This window comes from Ylistrum balloti, unplaced genomic scaffold (assembly GCF_031769215.1).
Source record: "Ylistrum balloti isolate Yb309-2 unplaced genomic scaffold, AGI_CSIRO_Ybal_v1 Utg370790, whole genome shotgun sequence".
Lineage (NCBI taxonomy): Eukaryota > Metazoa > Mollusca > Bivalvia > Pectinida > Pectinidae > Ylistrum > Ylistrum balloti.
The window spans coordinates 1,222,972-1,244,587 of NW_026782461.1; the positions used below are offsets into that span (position 1 = coordinate 1,222,972).

Sequence of the window (21,616 nt, forward strand, 5' to 3'; positions counted from 1 at the left end):
GTAACCGAAACAATGGACGCTACAGTGATATTGGCGCCCGCTTCTGATTTATCTTAATTGCTTCTATTGAAGACTAATCTTTTATCTACTTTCCAATTTTCCTCTTAATCATTTTAAAGCAGAAGAGAATCTTACATATGAAATTAAACAAAAACAATCTAACAAAAATTTTCACAGAAATTGTTATTAATTCAACTCCCAAAAGCTAATATGGTCTCCGGTCAGCCTTTTCTTCTTTCTTCGGCAGATGAAAAAATTGAATGATCAGATTTCGGGACCAAGGTAAACATACACTTCAGGTTTAAGGAATGTCTATTCATATCAGTGCTCCTCAAGAGATAGGATAACAAATTTCAATTGTCAAAATCCAAGATGGCTTTCTATCGCCCATTTTGTTTCATTGCTCAGATTCAAAACTGAATGGGCACAATTTAGGACAGAAGGAAACCTTTATACGTGTAGTAAATTCAATTATCAAGAAATTGCGACAGCAAACATTTTCAGTTCAATTGTGAACACCGAAGATGGTTCTCTATCGGCCATTTTATGTCACTGATCATCTGTTGATGGTAAAAAATAAAAATGGATTAATGCAACTGTAACAGATAACTCAACGTCAGTATTTTAGGACACCTCGTTTGGAATTTTTACCTGGACTAATTCTTCATAGTAATATAGAAAGTGATTTGCTTTTCAAAGTAATATCTTTATGCAAGGTACTCGGGGCACTGTATCATACTTCATTTAATCAAGCTACAAAACAAATATGATGACTGTATTCTTAAATACTTTTTTGAAACCCATTTCAGGTGGGTAAAGTAACTCTGACATAAGGAAATGTGAGAATGAACAAAGCAGTATTATTTATATTTAGGATCATGTTGCAGTAGGTGAGCTTATAATTCTTTGGTAGATTATCTTTCCTACATCAAATCGGAAACTATTTTTGTCCTGTGTGTCTTTTTTTTCATAAAATACATCTAAAATACACTGTTCAACTTTGTTATACAGCTGTTCCAGCATTAAATAAGAAAATCCAGGTGTATCCATTGTTCATTTATTTGCTAAGAAAACTCATAAAAGATTTCAAAAAAGGGAGATAATTCGTAAAACCTACATTGTAATTGTGAATATATAAAGGCCATCAAATGTCTGAATTTTTTCATAATTGTACATTGTATATATACATATATGTCCCTTAGTGCAAGAAAAATAAGGGAAAAAACATAAAATGTCTCATTAATTTTATTAATGTATTTTCAATATTGGTTATGATATTTCATAAATGCAACATGTACATGACATATCACACTATATTTTCAACATTGTATTTTTTTATGATTGAAAACCCAAGTGTCAATTACATATCATCATCAAAGTTTTTCTCCATAGAGGATTTCAAAATTGCACTCTACCCACAACTGACAAATGTATACGCTCTCATCAAGCAAACTTAGTCCAGAAAGTGGCTGTAGATTAAAATATGTCTGTGCACTTCTTTCTCTCTCTCCCAGAAAATTATGGTATATATATCTTTGTATTCTAATCTGTCATGACACTGGTGACTTGTAAACAGCCATGGTCACATCAGATTCACTTTTTATCAAAATAGTTCTGAAAAGAAAAGAAAAACCTTGTAAATTTAAGAATTTTAAGATTAGGTATAAGACTATTGACTTATATTCATTAATAAATTAACTGACCACAAAGTCTTGATATAAGGATCGTACAGGTAGCATTGCACACATACATATCGGTTATTGTAAAATCAAAATGTTGTCAACTCTTCTAAACAATAATACATAGTGGTCAAATGAATTCCAGAAAACAAAAAATGATATTTAAGCTATATCTATCAGTGTAACATATATATATATATATATATATATATAAAAATATGTAAATGTATATACTAGCCAAATATCATGGCTCTTAGCCTTTTAGTTCATGAGAAGAAGTCATTAAAATGTTTTTAAAAATTTGATCCATGTGACCTTGAACATAGGTTAAGGTAATTTATTTTTCAAAATATCTAAATTATTTTTTTAGTAAAGCTAGCTCCAAATATTGTAGTTAAGAGCAATTTTGTACAACGACAAGAACAGTAAAATTAGAATTTTGTTTTCCAGAAGGGTGAAGAGAAATACATGTAGAGTGACAATGAAATTTTCCATGATGCAAGCAGGAAAACATCTTGAAAAAATAACAAAGACAATCCAGTGAGAATTGCCTGTGGTTACATGTAAATTGTATACCCGTACCCTCCATCTGCCTCTATAGCTATAACCGGGCTGGGATTAACAGGATGCAACTGCTGTGCTTGTCTGGCAAGACTGGCTAACTGTCCAGCAGCTTCCCTCTGGGCAATCCCCTTGGCTGTTAAGTAGACAAACTCCGTAATTATCATGTGTATTTCCTTACATTTAACTATTACAATAAAAGTTTTTCTATCAGTCATTTAAGAACAGATTATACATGTCTCTTTCAATTCAATTTTATGATATCTATTGTTATAGTATCTATTTTTAGGTATTTTTTTGTGGTATCAATTTTTATGGTATCTATTTTGTCAATATATTCCATCCTCAAAAATAGCGAAAATATATAAGGCCAAAAATGTCAATCTTTACAGTATAACATAGAAATCAGCAACAGATATGGGCAATAAGTCTGTATTTTTATCCGAATAGTATGGTAATTAATGTAACACATTAAAAATTTGGATTCACATCAAAGTCTGTACTAACCTACATTAATGGAGATAGACTTGCATCTGTAGATCTGTAGAATTTAAAAGATGATGCTGACATTTCCTATATATAGACCAGAAATCTGACCATCATTGATATGAAGATCTTAAATTGATTCTATGTGTGAAGAATGTATTAGGTTTGTGTAGCTTGAGAGTAAGAATTCCATCTGTAAATACATTAATGTAAACACAAACTTACATGATAGACAAAGACCGTGTTCATCAGCACATAATACTCCTGCGACACCAGGGACTCGGAACCTGTGAAAATATTCAGTATTAGAATTGTGATAGAGTGTAAATATACCATAAATATATGAAAAAGCACAAAAGCACTGACAACAACAGAAAACTAGTCAAGGAAGAAAGAAGCAAATTAAATGTTATCCAACGACTAAACGCTCAGTATTGTTGTGATGAAGTTGTCAATATTTCCTAGTATGGTCAGTTTTCAGTAAGTCAAATAATGTGTGTATTTCATATTACCAATATTCTTGACATTATAAGAACCTTCTAGATTTTTTTAATGTCTTTATATATTTATTAGTAGATTATTCCTTCATACATGGTCCAAGTTCGTGCTGATGAATATCTTGAATTTTAATATTCTTATCTAAAATAAATTTACATTGCATTTAACTTGTTAAGTTCTATGATTGGTAAAGGGGTTTGGTGGCTGTTCAAAATTCCTAACAACATGCACAAGTCTTGTGCCAAAGAGGAATATATCACTGGACAAAAATGAATGAATATAAATATGAAAAAGAAATCAAAATTGTCTAATTCAAACCAATGCCACTAATTAGAGAAGCACAATTCCATGTCAATAAATGGGATGAAAATGATGGAGAGGACCTCCAGACAAGATGAACAAGAGGCACAACAGCCTTAATTGGTCACCTGAGTTACTCTGCTGTTGTTGTTTTGGTGACATATCACAGAAATAATCTTTCTAATGAAGCAAGAAAATATGAACTACATTGTAATGCAAATGTAAATTGTGCACAACATCATCTGCCATCTCATGGTAAAGCTTCTAACCACCTTTGTATTAAAAGAAATTCCACTCAAAAATATAACTTTCTGTCGGAAGCTCTTCAATCCATGAACAGCACTTTAATCAATAGATTCTGTCATATCTGGGAATTGAAAAGATCTGGAAATTTAAGACACATCAACCCCTTTTGGCCTCCCCCATCAGCCTCTTGGAGCCAGTCAGGATCAATCGAATCATGTCGCCAAACTTTCAGCTTACATTAACAATTCTAAACAAATATGAACTATTTCCAAGAGAAAGTAAACAAATTATGCTCAAAATGCAATTTCCCTATATAAGCTGAAGTAAAATTTACTCCCTACCCAGGGGGAAATGTGAGATATTTGGGTCATGGAATTTACAATTTTGGTAACGCAATGTAAGACATGTCCATCCATAAATAGTATTTGGTTCTACTTTAACTAGGTATAGAGAAGAATGTTTTTAAAATTTCAGTCAATTTGACTCTTTTTGGCCCCATCCATCAGCTCTTGAGGGTCAGACAGGGTCAATATTTTTGTGCACCTTTGGCCATAGAAGGTTTCTATAAAATTTCATAGATAGAAAATGGTTCAGGGGTTTTCGGGAAGAGTTGAAAATGCAAAATGTTTACTACACTAAGTGTGAAATACTTTAGAAGAGCTATTGCCCTTGTTTTTTTGTTGGGGGGGGGGGGGGGGGATTTTAATCTTATTTGAAGATTTTTCAGTTTTTTACCCTTTAACACTTGGTACGTTTTATCACTGAAATAGGACTAGGAGTTTTAGGAGAGAAACTGCTATCTGTTCTTTCAAATTTTTAAAGTTAGAACGTTTTCCCCATCGTTCTCTTTTAACCACCATATTTGCTCTGAATTATACAAACTTTAACAAATCTTGAACTGCCAAATCCCCGATGGTTGCTTGCCAGTTATTTTTGTCTTTCTAATCAGGTCTCAAATCAAAAGAGCACAACTAGGTACAAAGGAAATATACAGATGATATTTGAAAAAGATCAATCTAGTTTTTCTCAAGTAACGGTTATAATACAATTTCATTGTAAAAATAAAAATTCAAGATGGCCACTTGTTGATTATATTATTTCCAGATCAGTTCGAAAATGGGACAGTGCACAACTATGAACCGAGAGGTTTTTACATAAGAAATGTGTGAATGATCTATCCAGCACTACTTCAAAAATAGTGTTAATACACTATTTTTGTCAAAATCCAAGTTAGCCACTTGTCTGCAATGGTAATCTTCAAATCAGTCCTAAGAGGGGACAAAACAAATAAGGGACCAAGCAGCGATTGCCACTTATGAAACTTGAAAAAGATCCATCTAGTACTTTCCTAGAAATGGCAATAACAAACTATTACAGTACTGTAAAAATCAAAGACGGATGCCTGTTGGCCATGTTTGTTTTGGGGATCAGTCTGAAAATGAGACACTGTACAACTAGGGACCTAAGGGAACCAACAACAGATGGAAATGAAGAATGATCCATTGAGTACATTGCCAGAAATAGTGATAACATACTATTACGGTCAAAATCAAGGTGGCCACCTCTCAGTCAGGTTGTTTTCGTAATTAGTTAAACAATAGTATGATGCACAACTAGGGACCAATGGGTGTGCACATAAAAAATTTTCAAAATACTTTGAGTTAGTCAGTCTTGCTTGTAAACCAAAGTGTTTAAGGTATATTTCAACGAGAGGTACAGATGATAAATGCGAAGTAGACGGCTCAGAAAATGGGAAAAACCTTGAGACGTCTAAAGACAGACAAACAACGAACTTTAAGAGAAATTGTCGACAAATATTACTATTGTGTTGCCTTCTACTGTGGCTACCAGGATTGTTATGTGATTGTGCTTTCATGGATCTACAAGGGTACAATATGTTACTAAATTACAGCCTAAAATGAGGAGTAATTTAGGTTTACATTTAACATTTAGACATCCTGTACAGATGCGTTTGTTTATCGTGGAGTAATGCCGTGCCACCTGGACTGTTTCTGTCACGGTATGCGACTTACACTAACAGGCTCGTGATCACAATTCCCTCCCCTCACACCTACTAAAGAATGAGGCAATTTGTCATCATGAAACTTTACATGCTTTCGACAGAAAATATCTAATTTGCAATATATATATATATAAGTGCATATTAAAATGTCGTACGTTTCATCCATAGATCTCTCTAGTGTCTTTTCCATTATTCTTGTTGATTTGTTTAGCTCTACACTTGTTTCAGTTCGGAAAATTTAACCGGAAGTAAATATTCGTTAGTTTCTTTCTACCTCCATACTGGGGTCACATTAGAGAGTTCCAACATAATTCGCTTCATAAGAAAACATACGTTTAATATTTTGAAATGGAATTCACAATGTTATCAACACGAAAACGGCTCAGGTACAGGTATATTTTGTTATTTCGTTCATGAATGTAATTCTCCAATATGAATAATGATAATCAGATTATGATAAGCCTTCTAAGTGAGACGACTTTCAATTGTTCCAATGGCAATTTTGAAATAGTTCAGACATCACTCATCATCACGATATCGTGCAATTAGTTAATATGATACCTGGCTGTCCTTCTTGTGAAGTCAACCGCTACCGACAACTGAACCATGTATATGCGACATATAAACGTACGATAGTGTGGATTAACTTATCATCTCAAAATCTTGTATTGTTAAACAGTTATCCGGTTAAAACCTAAAACAGTAGATCTATACACTTGTACAATAGCAGAAGCTACGAAAGATACAATGCTACAGCTTTGTGTTACATATACGATGGATAAGTTTATGTATGTAAAGGTGTATCAATATGGTTACATGTATGTTAAGTAGATCATATTGATATGAAAACGACAAAGGGGGGAAAATGAAACATAATTTAACAGCATATAATAGTGGCTGATATTTAATGTTTTCATATTTTTGTCATAAAATATTAGATTAATTTACCTCCACCAAAAAAAAATCTTTGTTTTTTTTTCTCGAGTGATTTTAAAGCAGCCTGTACCTTCATAAACTGGAAAATATGGTATGATTTTCTTAAAAATTGGAAAATATTCTTTGATGTTGCTTCATTTGGGAACATACCTCATTGTGGGGAATTAGCTTTAAAACAATGCAAAGATCACTGTTAGTCACTGAAACAAGGCATATATATTACATATATTAAATTTGTACAAGTATGTGCAGTATACATACCAGCTCAACGGGTACTTATTTGGATGCTAGGTTTCTGATCTTAACTTATCTATTTGTGTATTGTGTGTGTGTGTGTTTTCTTTTTTTTTTAATTTTGTCTTGCACAATAATGAAATTGTTGAAAGATGGTCATGATCAGAACTTTGGGACTAGTATGTAAGACTTAAGTATTTGTATTATAATCAGCATGCATCTTATAACTTATGGTAGACAGTGTTCCAGCAGTGCTTTTACATTTTTTTTTGTGTATAAAGAACTCCTAAGATATTTTTCTGGCATCTTTACCTTATTGATATGATCTGTGTTAACCAATCTAACCTACATGTATTCTTGCGTTTTAACAATTAATGTTCTTGCTGATACCTATACCCACGAAAAGTATGCATTGATGAGAATAGGTACTCTGTACTGGCTAAAAATATATATGATGTACTGGGAGGTAGGTTGTCTGTCCAGTGTTTATTCAACATTCTTCAACAATTTCTTTAAAATACTACTAGTCATGAATGACTAAGGGAATTTTGATTAAATTTGATCAGAAGTATCCTTGGAAGAAGATTCAATTCTTTTATGAAAGGGGAAATAGAGCAAATTCTTTAAAATCCTTCTTCTACTGTAGGAATATCTGGATTCTGTTCAGATATGGTCTGGAAATCTGAGGGTGAATTTGAATCAATTTTGTATATACAGTAGGTAACAGTCGAGGGGATGGGAGGGGCAGTGCCCAATATAGGAGATAGAGTAAATTATTTAAAATCCTTCTTTTGGAATGGCAGGATTCAGTCTAAAGCATTTTTGGATGAAGGAGGCTTTTGTCTACCATTGAATGTAAATGGTTCCTTCTGACCCCCTTGGGTTAGAAAAGGGGGGTCAAAAAGGGAAATAGATATAAACCTAAGCTATGCCTTTTCTTTAAGTTTGGATGAAGAAATTTCTGCCAAATAAAGGCAGGTACATAAGCTATACAGGCCTTTATGGGCCTCCTGTTTTAAGAAAATTAAAGTATATTCTTGTATCATTAATGTGTAACTTAAAGTTATATTAATTATCAAATAAAGAAGATTTATTTAGGGAGATGATAAGAAAAGTTTATTTTCAATTAGCACTATTGATAAAGTATGTAAGTCTTAAAGTGAAATTCTCTGGATTATGATTTTGTTTATGCATACCGTATTTCTCCGCCAATTAGCCCAGGGGGCCTGTGCATGAAATTGAGTAAAGAGTAGGGGGTGGGCTTATTGCCGAATAAGAGCCTATACCTGACCGATATCCTCGGTCGCCATCTTGGATTTTTCACTACTGTTATCGATGATACGGTAGTTTAAATGTCTAGAAGTACAGAAAAGCATAATAACCATATTAGTACTATATTTTTTCCTGCATAAAGACACTGGAATATATCATCAGACCTGAAACTGAAAACTACTGAATGCATAATAGTTCATAACCTCATGAACACATGTATTTTCTCTTTTTCAGATGATGTTGAAAGGCTCCGAGAATATCCTTGAATATTTGCTAAAGATTTAAAATGGGGAGGAAAAAACTTACAAGGAACATCAAGCGCCAAAAACTAACAACAATGTTGTTTATTTGAAAGACTGTGTAGGCCGAGATTTATATCAACAGAATGTGAAACAAAAACGCACACGTTTCAGAAGTTGCAATCACTTGCAGTTTCATATAAAAGATAATGTAATATTTTTTTTAATCATATCAATTTCTTGGTTGTGAATTTACCATATATGGTGCATGTTTCTATAAGCTTATTATACATAAATTTATATTTATTATGTCCATTTTGACATTTAGAATGCTGGTGTTTTATGCCATCCAAAAACAAAGGTTGTTATTTTTTCAATTATTTTGTGAGTTGTGAATTCAATTTCATCATGTCTGTAACGGTTAATGGAAGTGGTAACACAAGCAACGGCTATGGTAACCATGATGATGGTGCTGCTGACCTTGGCGATGACCCAGTGGTGATTGACAATAGTGGTCATGGGCATCAAGACAGGGTGAAAAGGAAGGGTTGTGCAAGGCAGTTATCTACTGTTCCCAATGACAAATATTTATGTCAGAAGGACTCCAAGACATCAGAGTTATGTACTTCTAGCTCATTCCACTACTCAGCTGACCAGGGAATATGTTCTATGGACTCCAGAAATGAGAGCTCATATGCTCGTCAGTTGGAGTCAGAATGGAAAGAACCCGATCAGCATCACAGAAATGCTTGCACCTGTGCTGCAGACAGTGGTAATGTTGATGATGGAGAGGAAATGGATGGGAATGTTTCTCCAGACAGTGCAGACATGGTATTTAATAGAATTGATCAAGACCCGTCGGACCCTGGTTGGGAGTTCAGGTCCACTTGTCCCGTAACGTCCTGGGGTCATTTTTCAAAGAGTCGTAAAGAACAATACAAATACAGACGCAGTGACTATTCAAGTGACAGTGAAGATGACTCTTCTAATAAGACAACTGTACAGCCTCTATCTCCATCAGATGGAGAAAATATACAGCGATCACACCTTCCAATGTGCGACCTCACTCTTAGTCCACTCCTCAACGTTTCGCAGAAAAAGAAGGAAGTTATCCCAAATGGTAGCTCCAGACTTAGTTGTAGAAATAAAGATGGAGTGAAACCTGCTGTTTTTAAAGAGAAAATTGCGGTAAGAATTGCTTTGATTTGTTTATGATTCTCATTGGTTCCAGATGTTGAAATGTGTGTTACTTTCATGGTTTACCAGTTTTGTTGAACCTACATGTAAATTAATCTATGGTATTTATATGTTAACACACAGCCTTGATTCTAGGTTTAATATGGTGCAAGGACTGTGCTGAAAGTATAACATATATATGTAGGACATACAAATATATAATAGTTATGTTGTGATTCAGTTGGCATCATCTTGTTTTTCTAAAAATGATCCACTATATATTAACAGAGTTATGGCCCTTTGTTTCTTCTGATACAGTACCATGTATTGTCCTCATGCTTCATATTCTGATTTTGATTCATGTTACTTTCGTTGTTTGTTTGTTTTTTATAGAGGTAAATTATCACATGCATAATGCAGTTTTATTTTGATGAAGTTGATTTCTTCTCACTAGTTATATTCTATTTGATCTGTTAATAAGTTCATATTAATTCAAAAGAATATGACCATTTTCATATGATATAATAAAAGTTTTCTTAAAGGCAAAACTAATGTAATACATACGAAAAACATCTTTTCTTGGATAGTAGCAAAAAATTATAATGTTTTTATCTGATACTTTTGAAATCGATTCCCCCCCCACCCCCCCCCCCCCCCCAAAAAAAAAGAAAAAGATAATTATTGATGTTATCTATCCAGTGCGTGATGTGACCCTGTGGGAACAATTTTTCAGAATATTTAATAATTTATGACAGATCTGAGCTTTATATCAGCAAGATGAAGGATGGAATTTGTCCATGCTATCAATTATGCCTTTTGGTCTTTAGCTATCTGTAATCATGCTCGTCTGAAGTGTGATTATGCATGTGTATGTAATTATACTATCCATTAAGTTTACATGTATACTGTAAATATCATCCATGGTGTTGACATGCACATCCACTGGTAAACCAGTTGGTAATTTTTCATTCCCTGTTCTGAATATTTGATTACAGACTGTATAACTATCTCTGAGTTTATGAGAACATAAATTCTATTTTTTTGTTTATGTATGTAATTTTATGATATTGAATTATTAAAATAGAAACTTTCTATCCCATTCGGCTTTTGATGAGAGATAATTAAATATGATTTATTTCATCAATGTGATTACTGGCCTGGAAACCTTTGTGATCTGCAGCTTGTATATTTATATATCAAAGATTGAATTATAAAACACACACATGCATGAGCTTAATTTAAATATGATAAATTATGTACAGATATATGAATTTCCTTTAATTTCAAAATTAATGATAAGTTATGCCAATTCAAACATGCATGTTATAATTATGCCCATTTTTATAACATATTTTACAGACTATACTTAGATGGTTCAATGACTGCAGTGATTCGCAAAAGAACATGATTATAAAGGGAATGCTGGTGAGTACATTTTAAATCTGTATATCATAACATCATATTGTCAACACGTTTAGGATTATATGTTAACTATACATCATTTCCATATGACATTTGCTTTCATGAGTATCCATAGACTTTAATCTCTTTAATGAACGTTCTTTTTCAATTACACATAGATTTAGATTCATTATCATTGTTTAAGCAAAGCACATATATCATAGACAAGTATGTCTGTGCTGAGATATTTTTATAAGCCATTATCTGTAATTGGCTGTCTCTGATTTTATCTGTATATAATTGACTGTCTCGCATAACATGTGCATATGATTACAGTATTGCAAAGTCACTATATAAACAGGAACACACAATAGAAAATTGATATTTGATGCTTTTAATTTTTTTTCGTGATTATTTGTCTCTGTGTTGAAAGAAAATTATTTTTTATATATATGACTGATACTTTTTACATAACGAATGTTCTGTCAATGTTAAAGACAGTCTCCAGATTTAAGGATGTATTTATTCATTAAAGTAAACTCCACTTTTCACAAAGTCTGATTTAAGGAAATTCCGATGTTTAAAATCTCCAGATCTCCAGATTCAAGAATGCAGTTAGTTATAATTATTAAAGTATACACAACTGAATTTAGGTCATTTTGATGTTTAAAATTTTCTCAAGGAACAGGAGGAAGTCCTCGGCTAGGATGTCCTGAAATTCCTTGAGGAATTTTCATACAAGATATTTTCAAGGAGATATTAGCTGAGGAAAATCTGGGCTTGAGAAAATCTGAAATTGAGATATTTTATACAAGTGGGGCAAGGTCTCCAGATACAAGAGTGCAGTTAGTCATAATTATTAAAGTATAGTCCACATTTCACAGTCTGATTTAAGGAAATTTTGATGTTTAAAGTCTTGGAAAGAAAAACATTATATATTATATACACATTGCTATTGACTAGGGTTATCGATAAGAAAGATATATTTAATGTATTTAAATTAGAAACTGTTTACAAGGTGTTGTTAAATGCATTGGAACATTTCTGGTAGATTGAAAGATAAAGAAAAAGTAGGAAAACTGAAGAACCAAGCTAATTTACTTGCATTTACATCTTGTTTCCTGAATATACCAATTGAATGTTGAGACAGGATGCACATGAAGGGTGTGTTCCAAATTGGTCAGTCGTATGTGTAGTCTTAAACTGTAAAATTATGTTATGTTGACTTGTATGAGATCTAGGTATCAAATATCCGTAAGCCACCTTAATAAGGTACAGCACAAATGGTGTACACATGTACTTCCTGTCCATAGAAGGAAATCGCCCTTGAAACCGCCATACTAAACACATACACAATTATGAATATGACACGCTGACAGATCGAGGGTAATGCTGAGTGTGACCAATTAGTTTTAATTAATATTCTGGATATAACAGAGGGGAAGTGACATGATATGCTGTCAGAGAGAATTAGCAACCTTCAGCTACAGGAAGGTAAAGTTTATCACTGTGTAAGGGTAATGTTTTCATCGCAAGACTGAGCATTCTGAATGTCGGACATACACAAATCCGGTCAAGAACGAATCGACCATGCATCTGAATGTTTCTTGGCCTGTGGTTATAGGACGGTACCTGATACATGTGTACATATCCCCGGTTCTAGTATATTTGTTTTTGAAACTATGAGTTCTGTTTCTTTTTTAAGCTTACATTTAATATGTTCACTTATGTAATTATGAACTTCTATGATATACCCTATAAGTTTAATAGAACATATGTGATTCTACCTGATATCCAAAATACCAGCATCATATTATGTAATATGTACTTTTAACATATATATGTCATCATGTAATTCTGCCTGATATCCAAAATGCCAGCATCATATTATGTAATATGTACTTTTAACATATGTATGTCATTATGTGATTCTGCCTGATATCCAAAATACCAGCATCATATTATGTAATATGTACTTTTAACATATGTATGTCATCATGTGATTCTACCTGATATCCAAAATACCAGCATCATATTATGTAATATGTACTTATCACATATTTATGTCATCGACTGTCGATCTGGGCTTGAACCAATGCTTAATAGAGCATTTAATCGATGACTAATATTCGAAATCTCAGTGTTAGAGATAAAGTAGCTTGCCGTGTTTTTGACTGGCATAAGCAAACTTTAATTGTATTGATGATATAACACTGTGTCATATTTGTACTTTTTGTTACAGAGGGACTGTGATCTTCCCCAGCTACACCTGTTGTCTGTGAAAATGGGCCCCAATCTTCATCGGGGTTGTCCTCCCAACTGCCAAGACATCATTACTTGGCTTCCACCAGATATAGCCAGTAAAATTATGTCTTTCCTTGATCCAGGTAAACATTCTTAAAATGCTCAAGACTTTATATGTTTGTATTTGTAATCCACTGGCAAGTGCTGATTAGCAATACTGCACAGTACTATGATATAACCATATTGTGCATGAAAGTAAGTGTGGACTTTTAAACTGTACAACAAACGCTTATTTGATTGAACGCTGATTGAGATTGAAAAGATCAGCCCTTACAAAAACTTACAGCTTTAAAAGATAGGTATATATATAAGATATTTATTCTGGTGTGTAACTGTAAGACTTAGTAAGAATAGCACAAAATTCCTCATTAGTAAGAATAGCACAAAATTCCTCAAGTTTGGACAAACTAGCTGTTATGTATAAGTGTAGTTCACCTTAAAATGTCTGAATGAGAAAATGTTTTAAGTTAGTTGTTAGATATCAATAAGATTTTAATATACAATGTGGGTGTAACTGTAGACCACTGATCATAGATCTGTAGTGTAATCAGGTTTATCATAAGTCATTACACAGTCAGAATAACTTACTTATGTATGTAGTGACAAGATGTGGTTAGATATAGTCTGTATAACTGTTGTTGTAATGAGTTCGTGCCTTGGTCATGTATGTAGTGACAAGATGTGGTTAGATATAACTCGTACAATTGTTGTTGTAATGAGTTCATGCCTTGGTCATGTATGTAGTGACAAGATGTGGTTAGATATAGCTCGTACAATTGTTGTTGTAATGAGTTCGTGCCTTGGTCATGTATGTAGTGACAAGATGTGGTTAGATATAGTTTGTATAACTGTTGTTGTAATGAGTTCGTGCCTTGGTCATGTATGTAGTGACAAGATGTGGTTAGATATAGTCTGTATAACTGTTGTTGTAATGAGTTCATGTCTTGGTCATGTATGTAGTGACAAGATGTGGTTAGATATAGTTTGTATAACTGTTGTTGTAATGAGTTCATGTCTTGGTCCTGTATGTACTGACAAGATGTGGTCAGATATAGTTCGTACAACTGTTGTTGTAATGAGTTCGTGCCTTGGTTTTTTTATAATGGAGTTTGTATAACTCCTCCTGTATTGAGGTTGCTATTAATACATAGAGTAAAAGTATAGTTATTGTTCCAGTGAATTTGTACTATGATTACACTGAGTTTGTACTATGATAACATTGAGTTTGTACAATGATTACATTGAGTTTGTATTATAATAACATTGAGTTTGTACTATGATGACATTGAGTTTGTACTATGATAACATTGAGTTTGTACTATGATAACATTGAGTTTGTACTATGATAACATTGAGTTTGTACTATGATGACATTGAGTTTGTACTATGATAACATTGAGTTTGTACTATGATTATGCTGATTTTGTACAATTCATATTCCTATGAATATGCCCTATGATTACAATTGTTACAAATCCTGGTCCAATGAGTTTACGCTCTTGTTATGCTGAGTCTGTCTTATTCCTGTTTCAGTGAGTTTGTGCCATGCTGCTCAGGTATGTAAGGTGTGGCGACATGTTGCAGAGGAAGCCTCTTTTTGGCGGAAGTTCTGTTGTCAACCAAAATGGCGACTGTCTAAAGCTGCTGAACACCAGCAGGTTATTAGTCATATGTCATCAGAAGGAAGCATCATGGTTAGTATTGGTTCATGTAGAAATCTACAAAAATTATTGACTGAAATATTTACAGGAGTATTTCTCATACAGTAAACAGTAGTGATGGAGATGGGGGTGGAGGTAGAAGATGGGCTTGACAAAACGGGAATGTAGTAATGTATGAACATGTGGTCCCAACAGTTATACAGGTTTTTATGGAAATTACCTAGTTTAGAGATACAGTATAGTTTATTAAAAAAACGACAATGAAACAGAAGTGTTTTCATACAGCTTATTTTATCAGAAACAGCACATAAACAGAGAATATTTCATACCTGTGATACATATTGTGTACAGCATAGTTTATCAGAAACAGCACATAAAATGGAGAATATTTATACATGTGATGCATATTGTGTACAGCATAGTTTATCAGAAACAGCACATAAAACGGAGAATATTTTCTACCTATTATATACATTGTATGTACTGCGAAGTTTATCAGAAATGATGCTGAAATAGAGAAGTTTTCATACTTTTCATATGCATTGTATATACAGCATAGTCTATTAGAAACAACACTGAAACAGATTTTTTCATACCTGTTATATAACAAAGAATGACTTAATGATAACCAGAGACAATAGAATGTATGTGTCACTGATTTAATACAATAGATATAGATATGATATAACATATAACATGAGCTTGTAGATTAAAACCTGATATACGAGTTGCTTATTGTTAATCAGTTGTGTGAGGTATAAAATTCTTTATCACTAAAATGCTTTACTGCCTTGTTCTAGTGGAAGAAAGTTTTTGCTGAGCGCTTCCGTTTACGTAACAATTGGCTAAGTGGCAGATGTACAGTGAGGACATTTGAAGGTCATTCTCAAGGTAACTTTGGTGAAACTTTTTTTGTCTATGTTATAAACAGGATATGAATATTTTAATATATGCAAGCAATATGACTGATCCTGTTTTCAAAGCTGTAGAATGTGTTAAGAGGAATTCAATTATTAGTATGAATTGTGTTCAAGTTCATTCTTATGATACGCTCAAGTAGAAAAGAAAATAGCTTCATATGTGCCTTGAGTCCTGCTCAGTTAACAACATTGTAGATTTATGTATGTGTTGCATGATAAAATGTCACAGACTTTGTCTGGATAAGAACGGTTTGCTATGCCCTTTATTGGTAATACCACAAGCACTGTAGCAGTAATTTCTTTTGTGCATTATGGCAATTTTGTATTTTTCTCAATCCAATAACTTTGATTTAAAATTTGCTAAAAGCTTATCATCGGCGACGATGTCTATTGATAATATGAGACTTATCATTTGAGTTTTGTCTGTATCATTAATTCACTAAATACCTGTTTAAAAAATTGATTTGCAGCCAGATGTCAGATGTTGATTTTCAGACCTTTTAAATGTGAAACAATGGTAAATATAAGTTTTCAAATTTCAGGTATATCATGTGTACAGTTTGACGATACTCGCATAAGTTCTAAATTTCAGGTATATCATGTGTACAGTTTGACGATACTCGCATAAGCTCTAAATTTCAGGTATATCATGTGTACAATTTGACGATACTCGCATCAGCTCTAAATTTCAGGTATATCATGTGTACAGTTTGACGATACTCGCATAAGCTCTAAATTTCAGGTATATCATGTGTACAATTTGACGATACTCGCATCAGCTCTAAATTTCAGGTATATCATGTGTACAGTTTGAGGATACTCACATAAGTTCTAAATTTCAGGTAGATCATGTGTACAATTTGACGATACTCGTATCAGCTCTAAATTTCAGATATATTATGTGTACAGTTTGAGGATACTCACATAAGTTCTAAATTTCAGGTATATCATGTGTAGTTTGAGGATACTCACATAAGTTCTAAATTTCAGGTATATCATGTGTACAGTTTGACGATACTCGCATAGTTAGTGGGTCCTCAGACAAGACAATCAAGGTAAGAACTTGATATTATAGGCAGATAATTTTATTTAATATGTGACAATAAAAAAATCTATGCTGATGATTAATTGATCAATGATTTTATATTGTCCTTATAAATATCTATTCTCACATTTCACATGTACTTCTGACAAGTTAGTCAAATGCATACTGATTTTTTACAAAGAAAAAACTGTCAATGAAAAGAGAATTTTTTCTTCACAACAGTTTGATGGACAGGTAGAATTGACTACTTCATGTATAATTTAAAGTTTTTCTGACCATGGAACTTTATTTTTCACATTTAAGAATGATTGTCAGATTTATTATAATTTCAAGTTTCATTTTAATGTATAACTGATGTCTGTACGTTTTTTTCATGTTACAGGTTTGGAACATTCGTACAAATGCTCCATGGTCAGTCCAAACTCTGGTAGGACACAGTGGGACAGTACGGTGTCTACACCTGGAAGGGAAACGACTTGTTAGTGGCTCCACAGACAAGTCAATCAAGGTACATAAGTCTGTCTATAGGATCAATACCAGGGAAACGTATTCCTTTAGATTTTTGTTCAAAGCACCATTCCTACATCAAGTTTAAATATATTGATGTAAATATTTGTTTCGTTCTGCAGAACAGTAATTTTAAGGTTGTGCATCCCATCAAATTTAACGGGATAAAATTCCCTGAAATTACCTTTATTTTAATGGTGGATATACTTGCATCACAATTAACACATAAAATACTTAAGTCACCATGATACTTTAACCACGATGGTTACATACAGGTACATACCTATGAATTACTGATCATGATTAGAAAAGATCAAACCAGATTATATTGATGCGTTTATTTCACTGTCTTATTTTACAGGTTTGGGACTTGTCTACTCAGGAGAGCTGGTCAAGTATTGCTTGCAAAGTTACCATGGTTGGACACACAGACACAGTCAGGTGTTTGCAGGTAAGTCGCATTGTAAAATGACAAGGGTGGGACACACAGACTCGGTCAGGTGGCTGTAGGCAAGTTACATTGTAAAATGTCCATGGTGGGACATACCAAACATAGTCAGATGTCTGCAGATAAGTCACATTGCAAGGTGATCATTGTTGCACTTACAGACACAGTCAGGTGACAGCAGGTAATTAAAGTCACATTGTAAAGTGGCTGTATTGCAATGCTCAGACAGGTAAGTCAAATATATGTTTCTCCGAAGTAAGTTCAAAGGTTTCCTACTGTGGGCACTTGCAAGAACAGAACATGCAAAACTGATGAAAAACTATCATCAAAAAGTAATGATTTTTACAGGGGTGAACAAATTTGTATCTGTGTCAGACAGATTTGGTTGGTTTAGTGTAGACTGTGGGTTATTCACAAATATTCACAGCTGTTAGCAGGTATGAGGAAATTAGCTCTTGAAGTCATGTATCTGAAATAAATCCCATTTATTGACAGGTGGACGATGACAAAGTGATCAGTGGGTCATACGACACAACGCTCAAGGTGTGGGATCTACGCACAGGTCACTGTAGGATGACCCTCAGGTGAGAGATTTTCAAAAGGAAAGCAATCATCTTTCCTCATCAATAACAGACTTACTTGCAATTGATATATATATATATATACCGGTACTTAATTTGTAAAGATGAATCTCCAGCTTCACACAATTATAACCTATAAAGTGGTTATTTCATGACTCTCAATCTATGTGGTGACATCACAGAAATCAGTGTCTGAATTCATAACTGCTTGGCAAACAAACTATAAGTTACCTGTGTATACTTTAAATATTAATGATATCAGTCTAACTAATATTGTCGTTAAATGGTCAATTGTTTTGTGTTTTAATATACATGAGTTGGTATAATTGTAGATGTTTGCTCTGTACAAATATTATTATATATTAATGATATTGGTTTGAGTCATTGATAAGATTTTGTGTTTTTTTTTCTGATGGTTTAGCAAGTCTCTGAATGTGATTCAAACAGCTTTCATAACAATCAGGGCCATTGATATAATCTGCAAGCTGGTACCTATTGTAAAACACCCAAAGTCACTTTTCCTTTTTCATGGAGAAGCATTACTCTTTAAAGAGAACAAAGGTTTTCCACCATGTTATAAGGAAACTGTCATTTCTATTATGACTGTTATTAGGATCAGTTCTAATTGGTTGACTTTTTTTCAGGGGACACTTAGCCGCAGTTTTGTGTGTCCACTTCAGTGACACCAAAATAGTGTCTGGATCATGTGACAAAGCCATCAAGGTAGGTCAAGGTACCAGGTAGCATATAATGTTAGCTAAAATTCCTCATATATATTTATATATGTACCTGTTTGATTTAGTACTATACAGTAGGTAAGCTATTCTTGTCGTCAAGACTGGAAGAAAACAATCTTTAGAAGGTTTTCTCCAAGTTGCAGCTACTATGCAATTATGCCCTATTATGAATCCTGGATGGTCATGGATGAATGAGTTATATGTCAAAATATCACCTGAGTATATGTAATGGTCACATACAAATTGCGTAAACTCTAAATTGGTCATTAAGGATAATTTATGATAGCAGGTAGCATATTTCAAGAAACAGACCATCAAAAACTGAGAAAAAAAATCACTGTCCTTATAGGAAAAGTAAAGCAAATTACAAGTTTTTGTCTTCAAACAAGTCAGTTTGGCACATCAGAAAGTTCACTACCAGATTTAGATATCTGCAAAAACAAGTGGTAGAGTATTTTCACTTCATATTATTCATTATATTATCTTGACAATATTGAAAATATTATCATTACCATCCATATACAAACACCCCTCTATATCTACCCTTAACAGTCGCATGAGATTCTGTTAAAAACATCTGTTTGTATGTACCAGCTCTGAGCTGAATATTGTGCACTTACTGTTCTTGAAGGTGTGGAACTACTTTGGGGACTGTGTGCGTACACTGACAGGTCACCAGGATGCTGTTACTTGTCTACAGTTTGACACAACACGCATTGTGAGTGGATCTCTTGACTGTAACCTCAAGTTCTGGGATATACACAGTGGAGAGTGTATGAATACCATTGACTGGAAGGCAGCTGAAGGTCACACAGGGGTTGTAAGGTGAGAAAATCACACAGGGTCTTAAGATGAGGTTACAAAAGGGTCATTATATGAAAGGGTCATACTGAGGTTTGAAGTTTATCAGGTCAATAGGTCAAAAGGTCATCTGGTGTTAGAAAGTAAAAAGGTTACACAATGTTTGTAAGGATAAAATAACACAGGGGTCATGAAGTGAGAGGAGAAGCAGGGGTCAGAGGGTGAGAAGGTCACGAAAGGTCATAAGATAGGATGGTCATATAGAAAGTGATCATACGGTGAAAAAGTCACACAGGGAGCACAAGATATGAGAGGGTAACAAAGGGTTTGTAAGGTCACTGAAGGAATAGGACCACTCAGGAGTAGTAAGATAAGAAGGTGAAACAGGTTTGTTAGCTACTTGAGAAACAAAACCCCCAACTGGTCAGGAAGCTTTCAACTGCACACCTTGAATCTTCACCTGATCTGGTAACATACAGGAGGCTGTCACATGCCATTCAGGGCAAATAAAGTGAAGTGTCTCGCTCATGGATACATGTTGTTGTGTGTTACAGGTGCCTACAAGCAGACAGTTGGCGACTTGTTAGTGCTGCTGATGACAAAACCATCAAGGTATTGAAGATCAATCAATCAATCAATCAATCAATCAATCAATATATCAATCAATAGTTATGTCACACATATCACTTCGCTTGTCATAGAAATATATAAATCCGTGTTTCTCACATAAATCATTAAAATAGAAATAGCTTATGAGATACATAAAGATCTCTAGAGCCTTCAGTTATTTAGATTCTTTATGATGGTGGAAATACATATGTAGCCTACAAAATGAGTATAGATCCACTGCAATCTTACACAGTATACTACAGTTAGATTATATCCAGTTTTTGATCTCTCATAGAAAAGGATTCTTCCAAGTATTTTCCATGACTAGTTGATTTTTTTCAGCTGAGGATGTCTTAAAAAATGTCACCCAGTATATGTTTGACATGTAATTTAAAGGATTTGCTTAATTGATCTTCTTGCTTTCATTAAGGGAGACTAATGTTTTGTGTTTCCAGGTATGGAATCTGGAGACAGGGAAGCGACTGGTTACACTTCGGAATCACACAGATGGTGTTACTTGTCTACAATTTAATGACTTCATCATTGTGTCAGGATCCTATGATAAAACTGTCAAACTCTGGGATTTTAGCTGCTGTTGACAATGGCTGATTGTTTCCTGCACAGGACAATGTATGACCAGCCATTATGGACTCCATGTGACAAGTTTAGATGTACGTCTACTGTTCATCAGTAGGCAATTTACTTCTGGACTTAACAGGAAAGTACCAATACATGTCTTCGAACCCAATACTCATGTGATCTGCCATGGGGATTGGAAGGGAATTTTTTTTTGGATACCTTAGAGAGATGTATTTTTTCCACAAATATTGGAACAATATGACTTGCTCATTTGATATAGATTTGTCATGTAAGGAATTCTTTTTATATTTTTGTTGATGATAGATTTCACGTAATTTGTCTACAAAATTAATATCATGTAGTACGTTATGTC

General features: G+C 33.7%; 2 protein-coding genes across 2 annotated transcripts; one reads left to right on the plus strand and one right to left on the minus strand.

Moving 5' to 3' along the window:
- Positions 1-1,229: 1,229 nt before the first annotated feature.
- LOC132558450 (ragulator complex protein LAMTOR5 homolog) lies at positions 1,230-6,021 on the minus strand. Its single transcript, XM_060223022.1, has 4 exons — positions 5,949-6,021; positions 2,952-3,013; positions 2,262-2,376; positions 1,230-1,614 (listed from the first exon to the last, which is right to left on the minus strand). The coding sequence occupies exons 1-4, from the start codon at positions 5,981-5,983 to the stop codon at positions 1,551-1,553; spliced, it is 276 nt and encodes a 91-aa protein (XP_060079005.1). The 5' UTR covers positions 5,984-6,021; the 3' UTR covers positions 1,230-1,550.
- A 2,861-nt stretch (positions 6,022-8,882) lies between these two features.
- Positions 8,883-21,263, plus strand: LOC132558438 (beta-TrCP-like). Its single transcript, XM_060223006.1, has 13 exons — positions 8,883-9,662; positions 11,010-11,075; positions 13,294-13,438; positions 14,889-15,049; positions 15,817-15,907; positions 16,927-16,991; positions 17,364-17,489; positions 17,850-17,939; positions 18,432-18,520; positions 19,162-19,240; positions 19,886-20,079; positions 20,610-20,667; positions 21,120-21,263. The coding sequence occupies exons 1-13, from the start codon at positions 8,883-8,885 to the stop codon at positions 21,261-21,263; spliced, it is 2,088 nt and encodes a 695-aa protein (XP_060078989.1).
- The last annotated feature ends 353 nt before the right edge of the window (positions 21,264-21,616 follow it).

Coding starts and splice junctions, on each gene's coding strand:
- LOC132558438 (XM_060223006.1), top strand. CDS start 8,883: ATGTCTGTAACGGTTAATGGAAGTGGTAACACAAGCAACGGCTATGGT. Junction 15,050..15,816: donor CATCAGAAGGAAGCATCATG/GTTAGTATTGGT, acceptor GCCTTGTTCTAG/TGGAAGAAAGTTTTTGCTGA. Junction 20,668..21,119: donor CTGATGACAAAACCATCAAG/GTATTGAAGATC, acceptor TTGTGTTTCCAG/GTATGGAATCTGGAGACAGG.
- LOC132558450 (XM_060223022.1), bottom strand. CDS start 5,983: ATGGAAAAGACACTAGAGAGATCTATGGATGAAAC. Junction 2,377..2,951: donor ACACGGTCTTTGTCTATCAT/GTAAGTTTGTGT, acceptor TCTACTTAACAG/CCAAGGGGATTGCCCAGAGG. Junction 1,615..2,261: donor GCTATAGAGGCAGATGGAGG/GTACGGGTATAC, acceptor TTTTCTTTTCAG/AACTATTTTGATAAAAAGTG.